The 20213-nt window shown below is 34.2% G+C and overlaps 2 protein-coding genes across 2 annotated transcripts in view; both read left to right on the plus strand.

The window, feature by feature from the left end:
• The window catches only part of LOC112522636 (serine carboxypeptidase-like 13), a 9835-nt gene extending 2604 nt beyond the window's left edge, over window positions 1–7231 (plus strand). Inside the window, exons 3-14 of the mRNA XM_025131892.1 lie at window positions 2762–2835; window positions 3356–3478; window positions 3575–3677; window positions 3763–3800; window positions 4409–4510; window positions 4593–4679; window positions 4915–4989; window positions 5693–5764; window positions 5843–5991; window positions 6077–6190; window positions 6270–6324; window positions 6996–7231. Coding sequence (XP_024987660.1) covers window positions 2762–2835; window positions 3356–3478; window positions 3575–3677; window positions 3763–3800; window positions 4409–4510; window positions 4593–4679; window positions 4915–4989; window positions 5693–5764; window positions 5843–5991; window positions 6077–6190; window positions 6270–6324; window positions 6996–7091 — 1088 coding nt within the window. The 3' untranslated portion in view covers window positions 7092–7231. The remainder of the gene's footprint in view (window positions 1–2761; window positions 2836–3355; window positions 3479–3574; window positions 3678–3762; window positions 3801–4408; window positions 4511–4592; window positions 4680–4914; window positions 4990–5692; window positions 5765–5842; window positions 5992–6076; window positions 6191–6269; window positions 6325–6995) is intronic.
• A 1883-nt stretch (window positions 7232–9114) lies between these two features.
• On the plus strand, window positions 9115–19368 carry LOC112522978 (alpha-N-acetylglucosaminidase). The gene is made up of 19 exons (XM_025132358.1): window positions 9115–9324; window positions 10400–10473; window positions 11861–12072; window positions 12596–12717; window positions 12885–12970; window positions 13670–13764; window positions 14259–14340; window positions 14465–14571; window positions 14783–14813; window positions 15304–15421; window positions 16117–16167; window positions 16286–16395; window positions 16505–16607; window positions 16692–16790; window positions 17237–17347; window positions 17434–17681; window positions 18125–18362; window positions 18609–18687; window positions 18784–19368. The coding sequence occupies exons 1-19, from the start codon at window positions 9115–9117 to the stop codon at window positions 19017–19019; spliced, it is 2412 nt and encodes an 803-aa protein (XP_024988126.1). The 3' UTR covers window positions 19020–19368.
• Window positions 19369–20213: the final 845 nt, after the last annotated feature.

Below are 20213 nucleotides of genomic sequence, written 5' to 3' on the forward strand. Positions count from 1 at the left end.
GGTTGCTGTTGCGGCATAAACCGTGTACGCACAATCCAATATAAATTAAAAAGTTTATCTAATGTAATTGTTAACTTAAAAAATAAAAAACATTTAAAAAAAATTATTGATTAAATACATTTTAATTAAAAATAAAATATATTCTGTTGGTGATAAGATAAAATTTAATTAAATGCATAATTAATTATAATTTGTCGTTAGTGTTTTTTGGTATATATGCATGAATTACTTATAAGTAATTGATGGCTAACTTGACCACAATTATGTGTTCTAACACAGTAACATGTTAATAAGTGTGAAAGATAATGCTTGAATCTTGTCGGTCATATCATTTCACCCACGGATTAATGACGAATTTTGATTAATTATGTATTTAGTTAGATTTTATAGTTAATCCATCAGTAATTTAATCAAATTATTTTCTATTTTTTTAATTTAAAAAATCGTCAAGAAATATATTTTATTTTTAATTAAAATAAATTTCATCAGCAATTTTTTAAAATTCTTTTTTTCAATTTGAATCACTGACAATTTAATTTTTAGTTAAAATAAATTTTATCAATAATATTTTTAAATGTAAATACTTTTTTGGTATATTTGTTTTATTTTATAGATGTAAGTATTTTTTTGTTCAAAAAATGTTTAGGGACTTAATTGTTCAAAATATGAAAGTTTATATTGATTTTTTTCCAGATATTTTCCATTATTTTACCACATTAACCAGTTGTATAGGTCATAAGAATGTATCCAATAGGTTTTAAAAAGTCAAATGAGTTATTTAACATGTTTTGGAATGTCCAATAATTTGTTTGTCCCAAAAAATTATCCAAAAACTTAATCATTTCAAACACTAAATTCCATTGGGTTTTTTTAGATTTTTCCATTTTTAAATATAAGTACTTTTTGTAAAATGCAAGTACTTTTTTGATATATTTGTTTCATTTTATAGATGTAAGTACTTTTTTGGTTCAAAAAAGGTTTACTAACTTAATTAGAGATGCTCAAAAATCCGACCAACTTGATCAACCCAACCCAACACAACCCAACCTAACGCAACGTGAAATAACTCAACTCGATGTCTAATCGAATTGTAAAATTTTCAAACCGTAGGTATTGGGTTACTATTTTTTGAACTCAACCCAACCCGATGAACCCGATATCCTTTTATTTCTTGGATTTAATATAATTGTTGAATTTCTATTAAATATATACATCATGCAATAACACTATCACGTACGCTTTTCATATACACATCTTTTCAATCTATTCATATCTCTATATAACGCATTCGTATATATGTTCAGTAACTATAAACATATATATGTAAATTGAGAAAATTAACTGAATGTGATAACTTAAGAAGTATGGAATAAATTGTATCAAATGATTGATGATGAAAAATAAATTATGAGTAGAGTAATAACGTATTCAATGTTAGAAGAATATTTAATGTACCAAAGTATCAACCCGACTAACCCGTACGGTTTGGGTTGGGTTGGGTTGCACTTTCGTTTGGGTTGGATTGAGTTAAGATTTTTTAAACTGCAAATATTGGGTTGGGTTGTTCAAATGTTTTCAACCCGATCAACCCAACCCATGAGCATCCCTAAACTTAATCGTTCAAAATATAAAAGTCCATTGATTTTTTTTTCCAGACTTTTTCTTTATTTTGCCACATTAACCAGTTTTGTAGGTTATAAAAATGTATTTAACATGTTTTAGAAAGTGCAAAGAGTTATTTAATAGATTTTGGAATGTTCAACAACTTATTTGTTCCAAAAAATTGTTCAATAACTTAATCATTCAAAATATTAAAGTTCATTAAATTTTTTTAGATTTTTCTCTAATAATAATCATGTTTAAATATTAAATCACCTATGAAATAATATTTCGTAAATAACAAATTCAATCATTTTCAGTTATTATTTAAAAATTAATAAATAAATAAAAACAAATATCGTGATTGATACATATTTTATAAAATAAAAAATAATACAAAAAGTTTATAAATATATCTTAATCAATATATTAAATTATAGTCTTGGATGAAAAAAATTTGTAATTCCTTAAAGCGTAAAACAACAGACTGGTCCAATAATTTCGAATATAACTTAAAACCATGGTGTAAGTATGTTCACAACTTGAGACTTATAAAAAACTCACAAATCCTCTTTTTTTTATTGATTAACCTGAATATCCAACTCGCTATACGAGCTGACTAATCTCAGTGCGACCACCTGCTTTGCAGATAGTCCGGAGTCACTGCATTTGAACCTCCGTGGCCACAAGGAGATTTTTATTCTTTCTTGGATTTGAACTTGAGACCTTATGGTATTTTTGACTTTTGGAGCCAAGCTCAAATCAATCAGGCACCACCCTTGTGGTTCACAAGGAGTCTTTTCTATCTATTGAGATGAGTTGTTATAAAACTATTGTAGAACAATACCTTAAGATAATAGTTATCACAATATACGAGGTTTTCAAATGATAAAACCCACTTACATATATGTATACATATACATGTATGTATATGTATTGTAGGGGTTGATTCAAATAGAAGACTAAATATCGTAAAAATGTAAGAATAGAAGGTTAAGAGAAGTTTTATACGTGAATCATTAAAAATTCTATTTGAAGATGATATGTGAACCAACATTACAAATTATATATGTAAATCTTCAATTGATTTTTTCAGTAATTCATATATGAACCTTTTATAAAATACGATTAAATATTTTTCTAATGGGTTATTTTGTTACAGGTCCGCTTACTTTCAACTTCGACCATGCTCCGGAAAACCTCACAATCGAACGAAATCCAAACTCTTGGACAAAGGTTTTTATCCCTCATTCGATATATGATTATATATATATATATATATATATATATATATATATATACTTGGGATCACGTGAAACCAGCCTGTTTTGGTGAGACCCGTGAGACCATTTTTTTACACTTGAAACTTCACGGCAAAACACTATGAAGAGTTACCTTCACAGTGTTTTTGCTATGAAGATTCGGTTTTTTTACCTTCACAACATTTTGCTGTGAAGTTTCAAGTGTAAAAAAGTAGTCTCACGGGTCTCACGAAAACAGGCTGGTCTCACGTGAACCCAACTTTTTTTTTATATATATAGACTTGGGATCACATGAGACCAAGGGTTTTTCGTGAGACCCGTAAGACCAATTTATGTTTATTGATCAACTTTATAAGCTAATGGTCTAAAGTTGCACGGTGACAATTTTGTGATTATTGAGAAGTCTCGTGGCAATTTTGTGATTATGAATGTTTAGATTGTAATAACAATTAAACGTATATAAAGGAATTAAATGGTTGGTTTGGTTAATGTAGATGGCTAATGTGATATTCGTGGATATGCCTGCTGGTACCGGATTCTCGTATGCTACATCAAAAGAAGGATGGATTAGTAGCGATAGCATTATCGTCAAGCAAGCTACTGATTTTCTTCGAAAGGTCTGAATAATTCTTTATAATTTTATTTTTTTTGAATTTATGCTAAAATTTGATATTTAAAATTCTAAATAACGTGTATCTGATTGATGTATACAGTTTCTTATCGACCATCCTAAGTTTTTAAACAATCCGTTATACATATCTGCAATTTCTTACATGGGAATTGTGACGCCTAGCATTACTTTGGAATTGTACAACGGTAATTTATTCGGTTACGTGAAATATTTAATATCGTTATGTCATCATGAACGAAATTGTGATATTCAGAAATTTCTTGTTTGCAGCGAACGAACGTGGAGATCAACCGGCATTGAACATTCAGGTAAATGATTCAGCCATTACAACAAAATGGGCTTTTTAGGACGTCTAGCGGTGTTTTGATGTCCTAGTACAGTAAATAAGGGGACTTTTAAGTTTAGAAGCGTTGGAGTCTCATAACGGCTAGACTTGGACCATTTCCTATATATATATATATATATATATATATATATATATATATATATATCACACACATTGGAACTTTCTTATCTCCTCAAAGGCTTTTTTGGAAAGTAATCCAGGGGTTTCACATATTCTCTCATGGTATCAGAGTCGAGATCTACTATTCAGGAGATTCGACACTCTAGGCAATCTGTACTCATCTGCCCCCTCTTGACACTTTGGCACAATATGTGGCCGTCTAGCTTGGAGGGGGGCGTGTTAGAGTCCTACATCAACTAGTCTAGCACCATTTCTTCTCTATATATGTTGGAACTCTCTTATCTCCACAAGGCTCTTTTAGAGAGTAATCCAGGGGTTCTACATATTTTCACAATAAGACCAACTATTGTGTGTCCTATACAATGATGTTACAGTAAATTGTTAAAGAACGAAGTTAGGTCACTCATGAAAATACGAAAACTAATGTTTGTTTCTTGAATCGGGATGTAGGGGTACATTCTCTGCAGTCCTCTTACCGATAAGTTCATGGATTTCAACTCTAGAATCGAATATGCTCACCGTATGGCACTTATATCCGATGATATTTACAAGGTAATTATTTTGAACTTGTATTATCACCATTAATTGATTAAATTAAACGATGGGTTATGCTTATAAAGATTTGATTTCGCAGTCTGCAACAGAAAACTGCCGCGGTAATTATGTGAACGCCGATGGCGCCAATTCCATTTGCAAAAATAGTCTTGATAGATACCAGGAGGTGAGTCAATCAATAGCATGAACCATGTTAATTAATTCGTAAAAAAGGTTGGTTGACAAACCTTAATCGGATCACACGGAACCCGCCTCTAAAAGACACTAATATGAGTGAACATTTTTTGGTCCACTCAACGATTTGATGTGTCGTATTTGGACAAAATCATTTTACCCTTTTGACAACTAAGTTACACGTCAAATCATGTTGATTATAATTAGCTTCGTAAATATGTATGCAGTGCACAAGTGATCTAAATATGGAAGATATTTTGGAGCCCCTTTGTAACAAGTCAGACGTCAAGCCATATTGCCGAGTAATCTCTCTCTCCCTCTCCACACATATACACACACACACATATATAGGGTTGGGTTCACGTAAGACCAACCTGTTTTCATGAGACCATTTTTTTACACTTGAAACTTCACAGCAAAACACTGTGAAGGTAAAAAGAGCCGAACCTTAACCGGGTAAAACACTATGAAGGTTACCCTCACAACGTTTTGGTGTGAAGTTTCATGTGTACAAAAGTAGCCTCACGAAAACAGGCAGGTCTCACATGATCTCAAGTGTATATATATATATATATATATATATATATATATATATATATACACCTGATAATGTGAGAAAAATGGAGGTATCTCATTGTGAATGTTTGTCGTAAGAAATATCTCAAAAGTGTTATCTAAAAGTATCTAATACCATTCATTGACCGTTCAAAAAAAAAGTATCTAATACCACATTTTATTTTGCAACACTTTTACATGTGACAAACAATTGTTTGGTTCTGTAAACTTAAAGTCATATAAAAGAGTCTGTTAAAACAATCAGACGTTTTTGGGGTCCTATAAACCAGATTTTGTTGTAGTAAATCTTCACAGTATAACATTTATATAAAGGTATCTTCACTTGTTCTCACATTCTCAACCGTGGAGGAACTTGTGCCATAATGGTTGAACTCAGAGTAGGAATTTCGAAAAACTAATGGTGGTTTCGTGTTCCTTTTGCGCGTTCAGGAGTACTATTACGATTTTGCAGTGGACTGGGCAAACGAAGAGGCCGTTCAACAAGCTCTTAACATTCGTCCGGTATATAAATAAACTCAATGTCATATGGTTTGAAATAGGCGTGAATTCCGGATTATGATTCAATAAATTTACGTTCAGGGAACGATTGGAAAATGGGAGTTCTATAACACGACAATGCATTACCGAGAAGACAAAAACGACACATTCTGCTACGCTTATGATATGTTCAGTAGCTTCGCCTACCACAAGAAGCTTGTTAGTAAAAATTGTCGAGCTTTGATATTTAGGTAACGATAATATAGTCTCCCCTAATCGAAATATATATGATATATTTCGAATGCTTGTACATAATATGTGTCGTTTCATTGACAGCGGTGATCATGATATGACATTTCCGTACGTTGGAATTGAGGATTGGATATCCGCTCTTAATCTCGGAATCGATCGCCCGTGGAAGCCATTCTACGTTGACGGTCAAGTTGGAGGGTGAGAAACCCGACTCCATTTTCGTTTTTCGTACTTTAATCGTACATATCATTTACTAATTTCACGTCTTTTCTTGTAGATACGACATGACATACGCACAAAACGACTACTCCTTGACATTTGCTACCGTTAAAGTAAGACATTCGTTACTTTAACCGTATGTGTATACATATAACATATATGTGTAGAGAAAGTTCATTTAAGAGTCGTAAATATTTTGAAAATCGTAAAAATCCACTAGAACAAAATTGAGTTTATAGGACGTCTAAAATGTCGAAGCGTCCTAATAGAATACTTTATAGGACCAAACTATAAAGTTTTCTATCTAAAAGCGTTACAATAGGTTTATAGGACGATTTTGGACGTTTTAACAACTTTTTAGGATGTTTTAAAAATAAATTGTCATATTAGCTATTTTATAAGACACTTTTGAGAAATGTCCTATAAACACATCCTTTCATAGGACAGTTGTGTCCACATGACATATTTTCAAAATACTATCATATAAAATAGTTAATAGGACAATTTACTTTAAAAGCGTCTTAAAAAAATTGGTTGAAACGCCTAAAGTAAATGTGCCTATAAACCTATTGTAACACTTTTAAATATGATGTTTTTTGGGTTAGTCCTATAAACATAAGTCTTTTAAAATATTTTATTAAGACACTTAAACATTTTAAGGCTTCTATAAAATCAATTATGTTGTAATAATCATCCATTAATGAATTATTCATAATGAATATGACTACATTGTTTATAATATTCATAATGAATAGTGGGTTATTATTAATATTTGATATTGTAGGGTGCGGGTCATTCAGTGGCACAATACAAGCCAAGAGAAGCTTATGTTCTAACAGAGAGGTGGCTTGCATCAAAGTCTTATTCAAGTGCCATTTAAGGCATCAAGAGCTTAGTTTATTTATGATCCTTAAAAATTTAACGAACATTTATTTAAGGTTTCAAATTCATTCGGTTAAGGTTGTTAATTAGCTGCTATTTATGAGATGAAATTGGAAAAAAAACCTCGGTGTTTGATGATAGGCGTAGTTAAAATACATGAATAAATCATGTGCACGATGCGTGTTATCTCCATCTGTCGTGATTGAATTGTTTGTTCCTGAAGAAGATGATGGTTTGCTTAACTTACAGATAGAGCCAGACCCGATGGTGACACAATTTAACTGTAAGAAAAAGAACTGTAACATCCCATTTTTTGTCAAATGAAATGTTACGTCATTCAATATACATCGTTAAATACTTCAGTTAAAGAAATCTTAAGAGTTAACCCGTCCCATACTGGGTCATTAAAACCAACTCCAACTACAATCAGAAATACTTTAAATAATTGCACCAATTAAAACAAGAAATTTGGAATCCTAAACGAGCCTCTTGTTTTTGCCGATTCCAGAACCTTCTGCTCCTGAGATGTATGCTATAGTCGATTAAATAGCTCAGTGAGTTCACGGTTTACGTGCAACCATAATACACACACATTGACCATATGAAAGCCAATAAAGGAGTGTCATGCAAAATATATGCAACCCCAACGAGATCTCTCAACTCCGCTCAATTAGTTATGACATCTAATAATATCATTTACTCATTTCCTTAAAAGTTAATAGTCCATGGTAAATATTTTCTATGCTTCAATCGTCTGTGAAAACATTTAGAGCATCTTCAACAAATTATACCAAAATTTCTCTAAAAATGTAAAGTCTAAAATCTAATGAAATATTATAGTCGATGCTGCTCGGACTATGTTGCCTTACTCTGGTCTATCTCTGTATCTGTGGGCCGAAGCAGTGTCTACTGTTTGTTTCATGCAAAATCGAACGATAATCGTCAAACGCTTTAATAAAACTGCTTATGAGTTGATAAATAAATGAAAACCATGTAATATTTATCTAATAAAATATTATTATTTTTGAATATTTATTTTTAAAGTTTTTTATTGATGAAAATATATTAAAAATTATTTATCTCTCATTTTAATATTTTCGAGATTTTCTCCGAGAGATTTTTACACTTTTTTTTATCTATACTATATTATAAAGCATTTGACAAAAACTCTTAAAAACCATTTTTTATACATGAAGTACTGTTTATTGATGCATATTACTTAAAATTTAAGATTACAAGTAAATTGTGTATAAATACAACTTATTAAAGCTCCATAAATCTCCATGCTTGAATTTGTGTAACTAACTGTAGATAAACATAATCAAATACAGAATAAACATTTCATTTTAAATATAAAAAATCTAAAATATAATTAGGATAATCATTGAGTTATGACATAATACTCAATTATTATCCTTATAAAAAATATATTATTAAATCAAAAATAAATTAGTTCGTTATTAAATCTAAATTAAATTATAATAAAAAATGAAATTATAAAAATTATAAAAAAACAAGAACTTTTAAATAGTTAATTTGATACTAATATTGATATATTTATTTTCGAAATTTTATGATATCTTCCGATTTATATTTTATTTAAAAATAAAAACATTATCTCTTTCAAAAAATCACATAAACACCGCATTAAAACATATACAAGGACAGAATAAAATGAAACATTAAAATTAAGACATATCTCGTTACATTGTACGAGTACCGTTCTTGTTCATTTTTTAAAATGTATTAAAAAAAAAAACCCAAAATCTCTATTTTTTAGTTGAAGATGTTATTAAATGAGCATATCGCCAAACATAAAACTACACAAATCCATTTTCTTTTACCCCAATAACCAAACAGCCACAAAACCTTGGCTGAACACACACAGCCAAACAAAAGCGTAAAAATCTTGGCCATCATCCAAATTCGCAAATTTGTCCGCCAAAGGAGAAGGAAACACCATTGACTTCACAATACGCTCTTCCTTTGAAGAACAATTCTCTCGTAATCACACCCAAATCATGTTCAATTCCAAATTATCCTTTCTGATTTTACTTCTTCTATTACCCCTATCATCATCATCATCATCTCCAGAAGCAATTCAGGGTTTAGTCGAACGTTTGGATACCCAAAGACCATCTCCATTCTTACAAGAATCTGCTGCTAAAGCTCTTCTTAGAAGATTGCTTCCTACCCATTTGTCCAGTTTTGAATTCAAGATACTCTCCAAGGTTCAATTCCCTATTTTATGTTCTTGTTTACTTCATAACTTTACTTACCCTTTATGCATTGGTTGATGGGTTCTCGTTAATTTTAAGAATAATTGCAAAAACATTCGTTTCTTGGATGATTAGCAGGAGGAAATGTCGAATACAACAGTTCCACTGGTGAAGCAAAACAATTAAGTTTGATTCGATATGATAGGGGGATGTCTCATCGCACCTTGAATGTGTGTGGAAAAACTATACTATTTCATAATTTGGGAAGTTCTTGAACTGTAACTGGAAAATTTTAACTTACACCCTTGTTATTGTAAAGATCCAATATGGTCTTTATATAATTGGCTCTGTTCTTGTGTGTGTATACAATATATATATATATATAGACCGGGAAAACCATAAAAAATGGAAAACTGAGGAACACCTAGTAACCATTAATCAGTACATGGGCATAAAAGTAATTGAAAATGTTTCATGTTTCATGGTTTTATCTTATGCAGGTATGCATACCAAACAAATTATTGTTATACACATGTGTATACCGTACAAATGTTTCTCAGTTTTTCATTTTTTGTGGTTTTCTCCTGGACTTGAGTTTATATATATAGTGGGAGGTTCAAATAAAAATACTAAATATTGTGAGAAGGTAAGAAGGGAAGGCTTAGGAAAGGTTTCATATGTGAATATTGAGAAAATTCATTTGAAGATGCATATGTGAACCCATATGAATAAGCTGTAATGTGTATTCACATATGCATGTTTAAATAGATTTTTTACTTTGATCCACGAGGTTAAATGGATTTACTTTTCAATTTGTGAATTTATATAGATTCTGTGACCTATTTAACACCAATAAGAGTCTGCTTGACATCAAATGCAAAATAACCTTTCTTTTATTGAAGGGAGGGAGTATGAGATTGAATTTGGCTCAAATATGTTGTTTCTTTCATGGGTCAGATATGTTTATATTGCTGCTAATAATGTATTAATCGTTAAAATTCTCGTTCTCTTTCTATTTAAGTAGTAGAAATCGTCTGAAGTATCAGCACCTGATACGATTCATTTAAATTTTTGGTTCAAATACTAGGATGCTTGTGGTGGATATAGCTGCTTTTGGATAACGAATTATGAGAATTCAAGCAACAAGTCCGCAGAGATAACGTATGTATAATCTACTTTATTTCCGTTCTCCATATGAAATCTAAAGATTAACCCCCATAACTATTACAAGCACTTTGAGCTGGTTCAGCACTTCGATATTTCCCTTGGAAAAGATTCAGTCACATTTTCACTTCTTGAAAAAAGAAATATGCTAAGAGTTGGTTTTGTTGCTTCAATCAAAGAACTTTTGGTTGCCAATTAAAAAAACAACCAACTTCTGTACCATGTTTGTATGCTACTTCACAACAATGAACATGATCACTATATATATGTATGTATATATAGGGGTGGGTTTAGGGTAACACCACAAAAAAATGGAAAACCGAGGAACACCCTAATAATCATTCATTTGTCTGGCATGCACACGCACATAGGAACCGGGAAACATTTTCAATTACTTTTATGCACATGTGCATACCGGAAAAAATGCATGGTTGTTAGGGTGTTCCCCATATTTCCATTTTTTGTGGTTTTCCACTGAACCTGAGTTATACACACACAAACACATATATATATATATAGGGAAAGGTTCATTTGGGAAGTGGTAAATAGTTGAGAAGTAAATAAGTGATCCTAGCCCTTCATTTGGTCAACATTCACGGCTTTGACAGTGAAGTACTAGATAATTCCTCGCATGGTTAGGAGGAAGATGGAGGGGTAGTTTCGTAACTTTTGCAAATAGGCAGCAAACGAGTTTATATGTGAACCTATGTGATACACATATGAACCAGTTAATTAGTTCATATGTGAATCACAAAGGGTTCATATGTGAATCAGTTAAAATAGCTCATACGAGGAATTACACGAGTTCACTTATGAACATATAGTTCATATATGAATCACATAGGCTCATATATGAACCCGTTTGCTGTCTATCTATAAAAATTACGAAACTACCCTCTCTATTTTTCACGTAGCTGCAATTTTTGACCGGTCAAAGCTGTAATTATTGACTAGTTAAAGCCGCAATTTTTGACCAGTCAAATCCATATGAAAGGCTAGGATCACTTCTTTACTTCTCAAATATTTACAATTTCTCAAAATAACCTTTATATATATATATATATATATATATATATATATATCAGAATCGTGAGAAATAATATATGCATTGATGAATACACACCGTATAATCTTCAATAAGCCAATGCATATATACTTGCATATATAGTACATATATATTGATGAATATACTAATTGTATATACATATTTATATAGTGTATATGCATCAATCCAGTTCTTACGGTTCTCAAAATATTTATGTTTCTTGTTTGAATTTACCACTATATATATAGCTAGCGGCCGGGGGGGGGGGGGGGGGGGGGGGGGGGGGGGGTTCAAAAGTACCTTTTGTATATGATTCTTCTCACCTTCAATTTTCATCAGGGTCCAAGGCACTACAGCAGTTGAAATCGCGTCCGGCCTCCATTGGTACTTAAAGTATTGGTGTGGTGCTCATGTTTCCTGGGACAAAACTGGTGGCATTCAGATAGCTTCTATCCCTCCTACCGGCAACTTGCCACTTGTAAAAAAAGACGGAATTATGATTCAACGTCCGGTTCAATGGAACTACTACCAGAATGTTGTCACTTCTAGTTGTAAGTATCAACCTTTAATTATTGATGTTGGATTAAGTTTCCTTTTTAGGCATATAGTCTCCTTAATCTTGATTCTCGTCACATTATCTAAAGTACATAAACAAATAGTATTTATAGGTGCACATGTGCATAACAGTAATTTTTCCGCTATGTGTATGTGCATAAAATGCACACATGCATAGAAACTAGGGAACATTTTCAATTAGTTTTATGCACATGAATGGTTATTAGGGTGTTCCTCAAATTTTCATTTTTGTGGTTTTCCCCTAAACCCGAGTCTAGCGTTAGTATGCTTATATATAGGAGTCCCGTTGTGTACTTCTGGGGGGAGATAAAGTTTGCATACATCTTACCCCTTGCAGACTCCACCTTTGGGTGGGGCATACTGAGTTTGTTTCGTTTGGTTTGGTTTGGTTTGGTTTTATGCTTATATGGGAGTCTTGACATTGAGTTCTCTATTCAGGTAACTTAATCCGTAACTTAATCCAAACAAATAAACATGATTTTATTTATTAATTAACAGATTCGTACGTTTGGTGGGATTGGGAAAGATGGGAGAAGGAGATTGATTGGATGGCACTTCAAGGAATTAACCTACCTCTTGCATTTACCGGCCAAGAAACCATCTGGCAGAAAGTTTTTATGGTGAATTAAAAATATATTTGTTATTATGTAGGTTTGCCATAGCCATTTTTTCTAATCACCATGACACTTATTTTGAATTATCTGAAGTCAATCTTTGAAGTGATTTTTGCATTAGATAGTTAAATTACTAATGACCGTTCATGTGTAACCTTTCTGTTTGATTGCAGGATTTTAATATAAGTGCTCAAGATTTGAACAATTTTTTCGGTGGACCAGCTTTTCTTGCGTGGGCTCGGATGGGAAACTTACATGCGTGAGTCCATGTTTTTCTTCATTGTTTTTTTTGTTTGGCTCTTTATCTTGAAATCCTTTTTTGCCGAATAAGTCGTTGGTTTAATGAAGATCAGTATTGAATCATTTACACTCACTATATATATATATATATATATATATATATATATATATATATATATAGGGTTAGGTTCAGGGGGAAACTGCAAAAAATGAAAAACTGAGGAACACCCTGTTAATCGTTCATCTGGATGGTGTGCACATGTGTATACAAGTAATCTGTAAGCAATTTGTCCGGTATGCACACGTGCATTAAAACCAAAAAGCAACTTCGATGACTTGTATGCAAATGTGCATACCATCTAGATAAAGGTTACCAAGGTGTTTCTCAGTTTTTCATTTTTTTGAGGGGTTTTCCCTAAACCTCCCCCCCCCCTCTCTCTCTCTCTCTCTATATATATATATATATATATATATATATATATATTATCAATCATTCAAATGTAGATTGATGTTCCTATATCTCTACTAGCACATGAACTTGGTTGAACCATTCATTATGAACCTTTTAACCCTTTTTAGTGAGATCCTCAAGTGTTTAACTACAAGGATGTATCTCTAATCTTCGAATCTCCATCAATATCTCTGATCTTTGGAATCTTCTTTGTGTTTCTTTTCCTCTTTCTCTTTCAATAATGATTCAATGCTATATGTGTTTCAGATGGGGTGGACCTTTATCTCAGAACTGGCTAGATCAACAGTTGGCGTTGCAAAAACAAATCTTATCTCGGATGATTGAGTTAGGAATGACTCCAGGTAATCATTTTATAGTACTGAAACCTTTCATGTTTAACCACCGTTTGAAACCATTTATTTGCTTCATTCATCCTGACACCAAAATGATCCTAGTATATCCCACTTGAAGCTAGGGTCTTGGGGGTGAGATGTACACAGACTTGTCATCTACCCTAAAGAGTAGAGCGGTTGTTTCAAACCAAAACGAGCCCAGTATATCCCACCTAGAGGTGGGGTCTTGGGGGTGGTATGTATGCAAACCCATCATCTACCTTAAAGAGCAGAGCTGTTGTGTCAAACCAAAACGAGCTCCGTATATCCCACCCGGAGGTGGGGTTTTGAAGGGCAGTCCTGTCATCTACCCTAAAGAGTAGATTAGTTGTTTCCGCTTCACCCTGACATTCTAAACTCTAAATTTCCCATCCTTACGTTTCAAGAAGTTATGTCACCGTTTGATGCATAAATGCTTTCTGATGTTATATTCATTCAAAGTGATTGATATATTGTCTTTATAGTGCTCCCTTCATTTTCCGGAAATGTTCCGGCTGCACTAAGAGAGATTTTCCCATCTGCAAATATCACTAGGCTTGGAGATTGGTATGTGACCGACTTATTATACTCATATCAATTGAACTCACTTAGTAATGCGTTCTATGTTTCCATTCTCATAGGAACACTGTTGATACATTTAGTAATACGTTCTATGTTTCCATTCTCATAGGAACACTGTTGATGGTAATCCTCGGTGGTGCTGTACTTACCTTCTAGATCCTTCCGATCCTTTATTTATACAAATTGGGGAGGCGTTCATAAAACGACAGATCAAAGGTGAGCCGTATGCCCGCTAACCGTTTGTATTTTTTAATCTTATATATATACTACCATTCAATTTGATGGCAAATGACTTCTTATGTTGATTTGGATGTTCTGAAAAAAGGATCTTGTATTTGTTCAATCCATTTTTTATACTTTTGAGGCTTCTTAAACTGGTGTAGTGTTTCTTATCACTGCGTTTGGTCTTTTTGTATATTCATTGCAGAATATGGAGATGTGACCGATATCTATAACTGGTAGCTTCCGTAATCCTTGTTCATTTACATTCTTGCTTGGGTCTCTAATATGGTTGTTTAAAAATGGAATCTTGAACTTGATTTTAGTCAAGATTTGTAATTTTCTTTGGCAAAAGTTCATTGGTAGATTTCATATTTTCAATGGGTGCGTTTTGTATGCTGGACAGGACAGTACAGTACAAAAACTTGTTGTCTGATGTCTGGAGCGACATTAGACTGCGACAAAATAGGTGGGACCCCAAAAATCGGGAAGATGAGACAAGATTGGTTAATTACCAAACTACCCATGTCAAATTAAAACTCTTAAACCTTTCAAAATTCTTTCGCCCCGCCTACCTCACTCTCGCCCGTTCAGTCTTGTCCAGTTTTGTCTGCATACCAAATGCACCCTAAAAGACTGGGGGTTTTTCTAGTGTGGCGTGGATTTCTTGATTATTATGTTGCTACACCTAAATGAGATATTCCTAAATAATTACGGTATTTTACATAGCGATACGTTCAACGAGAATTCACCTCCAACAAGTGATCCTGCATATATTTCATCTCTTGGTTCTGCTGTTTACAAAGCAATGTCCAAAGCAGATAAGGACGCAGTCTGGCTTATGCAGGTATGTTTATGATTGTTTCGTCTTTCATTCTGTTAAGATAAAATCAAAAATTTGAAATATCATCTGTGATATTGGTTCCCCACCAGCACTGTAATAACTTTGCTAGTATGTTGATGGGACTGGACTAGACACGCGAGAGTGAGATAGGTGGGTGAAAGAATCGTGGAAGATTTTAAGGTTATAATTTGACATGGGTAGTTTAGTAATTTATCGATCTGGTCCCATCTCCCTGATTTTTGTTCCACCTATATGGATAAAGCTGTATGTGTGGATTGTTTGTATAGATTGGGAAGGTTTTTTCATAAGATGGAAGAAGCGTGTTTTATAATTGGGATAGGAAGGTTTGAAAAAACTTGGCTTTCTGCATAAAGCTTTCCCCTAGAAGCTTATGTATAAGTCACTTTTTATAATATTAAGCCATTACCAAACAGTCATGTATAACTGACCGAATAGTTTGCACGTCTCATTAAGCTCATTAAGCTGCTAACAAACAGGCCTTCAGTCTTGTCCAGTCCAAGTCTAATGTTGCGTCAAACGTGAGACAACAAGTTTTTGTTCTGTCCTGTCCTATCCCATCCTGGCCCACGTACCAAACACGCCCTAAAAAGCTTTAAACAGAGCTAGATGGCTGGTGACCTTCTATTGTCTGATTTTGATGCATTCGATTTACTTATACTGTTCGTTTGATTATGCAGGGCTGGTTATTCTATTCAGACTCATCGTTCTGGAAACCACCACAAATGAAAGTATGTTCTTATTATTTCTTCTCGAGTTTGGAGTATGTATGTAGACCTGACCTCTGCCTCAAAGAGTAGAGCGACTGTTTTCATTATTTCCGATCGATAAATCCTTTTGTGTTAACAGGCACTTTTACATTCCGTTCCATTTGGGAAAATGATAGTTCTTGATCTATTTGCTGATGTCAAACCCGTATGGGAATCGTCCTCTCAATTCTACGGCACTCCTTATGTGTGGTAACGTGATCATTTAACACAATTTGTCCCTCAGAAGTTATTAAATTACTCATGAATTTTAATTGTGTTGATGATCCGTACTCTATTTTGTGACTTCTGCATAAATTAGGTGTATGTTACACAACTTTGGAGGGAACATCGAGATGTATGGTGTATTGGATGCACTTGCATCGGGTCCTATCGATGCACGTATCAGCGAAAATTCGACTATGGTATGCTTCAATAGCATGACAAAAACTTAGAAAAAATCGATAATGAAGAGAAATTCACGGGACAGAAACGATTTCTTGATGCAGGTTGGTGTTGGGATGTGCATGGAAGGAATAGAACACAATCCCGTTGTCTACGAGTTGATGCCCGAAATGGCTTTTCGAAAGGATAAAGTTCGAGTTGAGGTGATTATACTTCTCTAATTGACCATTGAAATTGATAATTAGAGCCCTTTTAGCATCGGAAATGCTTTCCTTGATGAGATTACGAGACTACGAGATGCATTTCTTTTATTGTAAATACCGTTCTTGCTAATGATCCCCGTTAAGGCTAGAAGGTCGCTTGATCACGTAGCCTCGTATCATGCTTTTTACTCCCCCCGTCCCAAAATAACGTTGACTTTCAAAATTAAGTCCTACTTTCCAATTCTACCCTTATGAGATGGAGAAATTCATTACTTCATCTAAGGGCAAAATCGTCATTTACTTAAATTTGTAATAATTACACATTTCTAAAACTATGTCTTTTTCATTGTGGACATTTATTTTGGGACGGAGGGAGTACAATACTACTAACATATATAACCATCAAATAAGCTCGATGAAAATTTAAGCTATATCTACTAATGTAGGAATGGTTGAGAGTCTATTCTCGTAGACGTTACGGTAAATCAGTCAAACAAGCCGACGCAGCGTGGGAAATTCTTCATCGATCCATATATAATTGTAGCGACGGGATTGCGGTACGTTTTCGAAAACCGAGTCTTGATGTTTCTCATATTTCCTGCTCAACAACTTAGTTTAATTTCGTTTTTCTACATCTTCTTAGGACCACAACACGGATTACATCGTTAAGTTTCCGGATTGGGACCCATCATTGAACACCTACTCTACCTTCTCAAAACAGAACCGTACACCAAGCTTCATCACGACGCATAGAAATCGAAGGTTCATTTTAACTGAAACACAATCTACCTTACCCCAACCGCATCTTTGGTACTCGACTCGTGATGCCATCAACGCGTTAAAGCTATTCATAGATGCGGGCCAAGATCTTGCCGGGAGCCTCACTTACAGGTATCTTTCGATGTCGGTTTTGGAACCATTTGTTTTATATTTCTTGAAGGAACTTGTGAGAATATGTAGAACCTCATTAGATTACTTTCTAGAAGAGCTCTCGAGGAGAGAAGTAGGGTTCCAACATATATGGAAGAGAATGGTCCACGTCTAGCCGATGTGGGACTCCAACACGCCCCCTCAAAAAGGAGGCTAGACGGGCACAAATTCTCTCACGGTGTTAAAGGGGGCTAGACAGGTACAGATTGCCCTAGAGTGGCGAGTCCCTTAGAATGGTAGACCTTGCTCTGATACCATGAGAGAATATATTGAACCCCATTAGATTACTCTCCAAAACAATCCCTTATTAGAGAAAGGGGGTTTTAACGTATATTGAGGAGAAACTATCCAGTCTAGCCCATGTGGGACCCCAACAGAACTAACGATTTTTAGAATTTTTATAGGTACGACTTGGTCGATCTAACACGACAAGTGTTATCAAAGCTTGCAAATCAAGTCTATTTAGATGCTATCATAGCTTTCCAACACAAGGATGCGAAAGCTTTGAAGTCTCATAGCCAAAAGTTCGAGCAACTCATCATCGACATCGATGAACTTCTTGCTACGGATGATAACTTCCTTCTTGGGACGTGGCTCGAAAGCGCAAAAAAGCTAGCTTTAAATCCTAGTGAGAAACGGCAGGCGAGTAGCAACTCATGCTTTAAGGCTTTGGTCATAAGCTTATTGAAAAAAAACCCCTTTTGATAAGTCATGAGCTAGAAAAGCTACTTCAGATAGCTTATCGGGACTTTTCCAATTTTTTCCAATTATACTCTTGTATTTTTTTCTTTTTGGTCATTTTATATTCTTATCTAGCGTATCAGCTACCACCTAGTTTGCCAAATCTACCTGTTCTCTCTGTCTCAACTTTTTTCCATCTCGTTACAGTATGAGTGGAATGCAAGAACACAAATAACGATGTGGTACGATACGACAAAAACGAACCAGAGCCAGCTTCATGATTACGGTAACTTCTTCAATTAGCGGTTTATTAGAATTAAGCGTATTATCCTCTGTCCAACGGTTTCAGTTACTCAAAACATTCGTTTTGGTTTACGAGCAGCAAACAAGTTTTGGAGCGGATTATTGGTAGACTACTATCTCCCACGAGCTTCGATGTATTTCAACCGTTTGTCTGAAAGCTTGAGAGAAAACACGAGATTCAAGATAGTCGAATGGAGAACGGAATGGATTTCGTACTCGAACAAATGGCAACAAGATACAAAGCTTTACCTTGTGAAGGCCCAAGGGGATGCACTAGCGATTTCGACGTCACTTTTTCAGAAGTATTTCGGGTAAGTTTATCGTTCTACATCGATGGGAAACCCGAAAACAAGTAGCTGGAAACATACTCTGCTCAACCAGCGAAAGAAAAAGGTGACAAGGGCGTCTAAGTTACATTTTGAAAGTATGGGGTGGTTTTTGGCAAGTTCAGAAATGAGTGGAACTTTGTGAAGAAAATTCAAATTACCTCCAGTGTACATGGAAAACCTCTGTTAGATGTGTTGAAGTGATATTTGCTGTTTCAGTCCCTGTATTTTGCAATAAGTCAGTGGCTGGTCCCTGAGGTGTTAAAAAATACTTGGCAGGCCATGGATCATTGTTTTTAGTTGTTTTTGCAATAAAAAGTAAGTACTGATAAATAACCATATTTGTGTAAGAAGTTAAAATATCATATTTGATATACATGTGATACGAACAACTAATCATACATGATACATCATATGTTGTGGCGATCGACATATGGCGGGTGACTTTTCTCGTGACCTTTGGTCATGTTCACCAAGTCGCATGGGTCCCTTTTGGATATGCTGTATCATATATGATTACGTGTTCGTATTACATGTAATTATGTGTGATCTTATAACTTCTCGTCTTCTTGCAAATTGATCCTACTATATATAACGGAACATGTTTTTCATTAGCATCTCTAACAGATTCTCCAAAATGGATAAGTAAAAAGTCAAAATCTTCAAAAATGGAAGTACGGTCATCTCTAACAGATTCTCCAAAATGGATAAATTATAAAAGATTTAACATTTCTTAGTAATTATATGGTATTTTGATGGAACGAAATTATTTATTTTCATAATACCAAATATGTCTTTAACCCAATATACCTTAACCTAATAAAATCCAAAATGACCATCATTGACCACCATCGATCTGAACCACCGCCAACTACTATCGATCTTAACCACCGTTGACCACAACCGATCTGAACCACATCCGACTATGGCCATATGAATAGCCGCTGCCACCGCCGATCTGAACCCCCGTCTATCTGGACCACCGCTAACCACCTCCATCTAAACCACCGTGGACCACCATCGATCTAAACCACTGCCGACCACCGTCATCTGAACCATTGCGGATCACCACCGATTTGAACCACTGTAGACCACCACCAATCTGAAACACCACCAACCATCGTTGATTTAATAACGTTGTTTGACTTATGGTTATATTTCGATTGTGTATTTTATATTGTTT

The sequence above is a fragment of the Cynara cardunculus genome (assembly GCF_001531365.2).
Source record: "Cynara cardunculus var. scolymus isolate 2C chromosome LG 12, CcrdV1, whole genome shotgun sequence".
Lineage (NCBI taxonomy): Eukaryota > Viridiplantae > Streptophyta > Magnoliopsida > Asterales > Asteraceae > Cynara > Cynara cardunculus.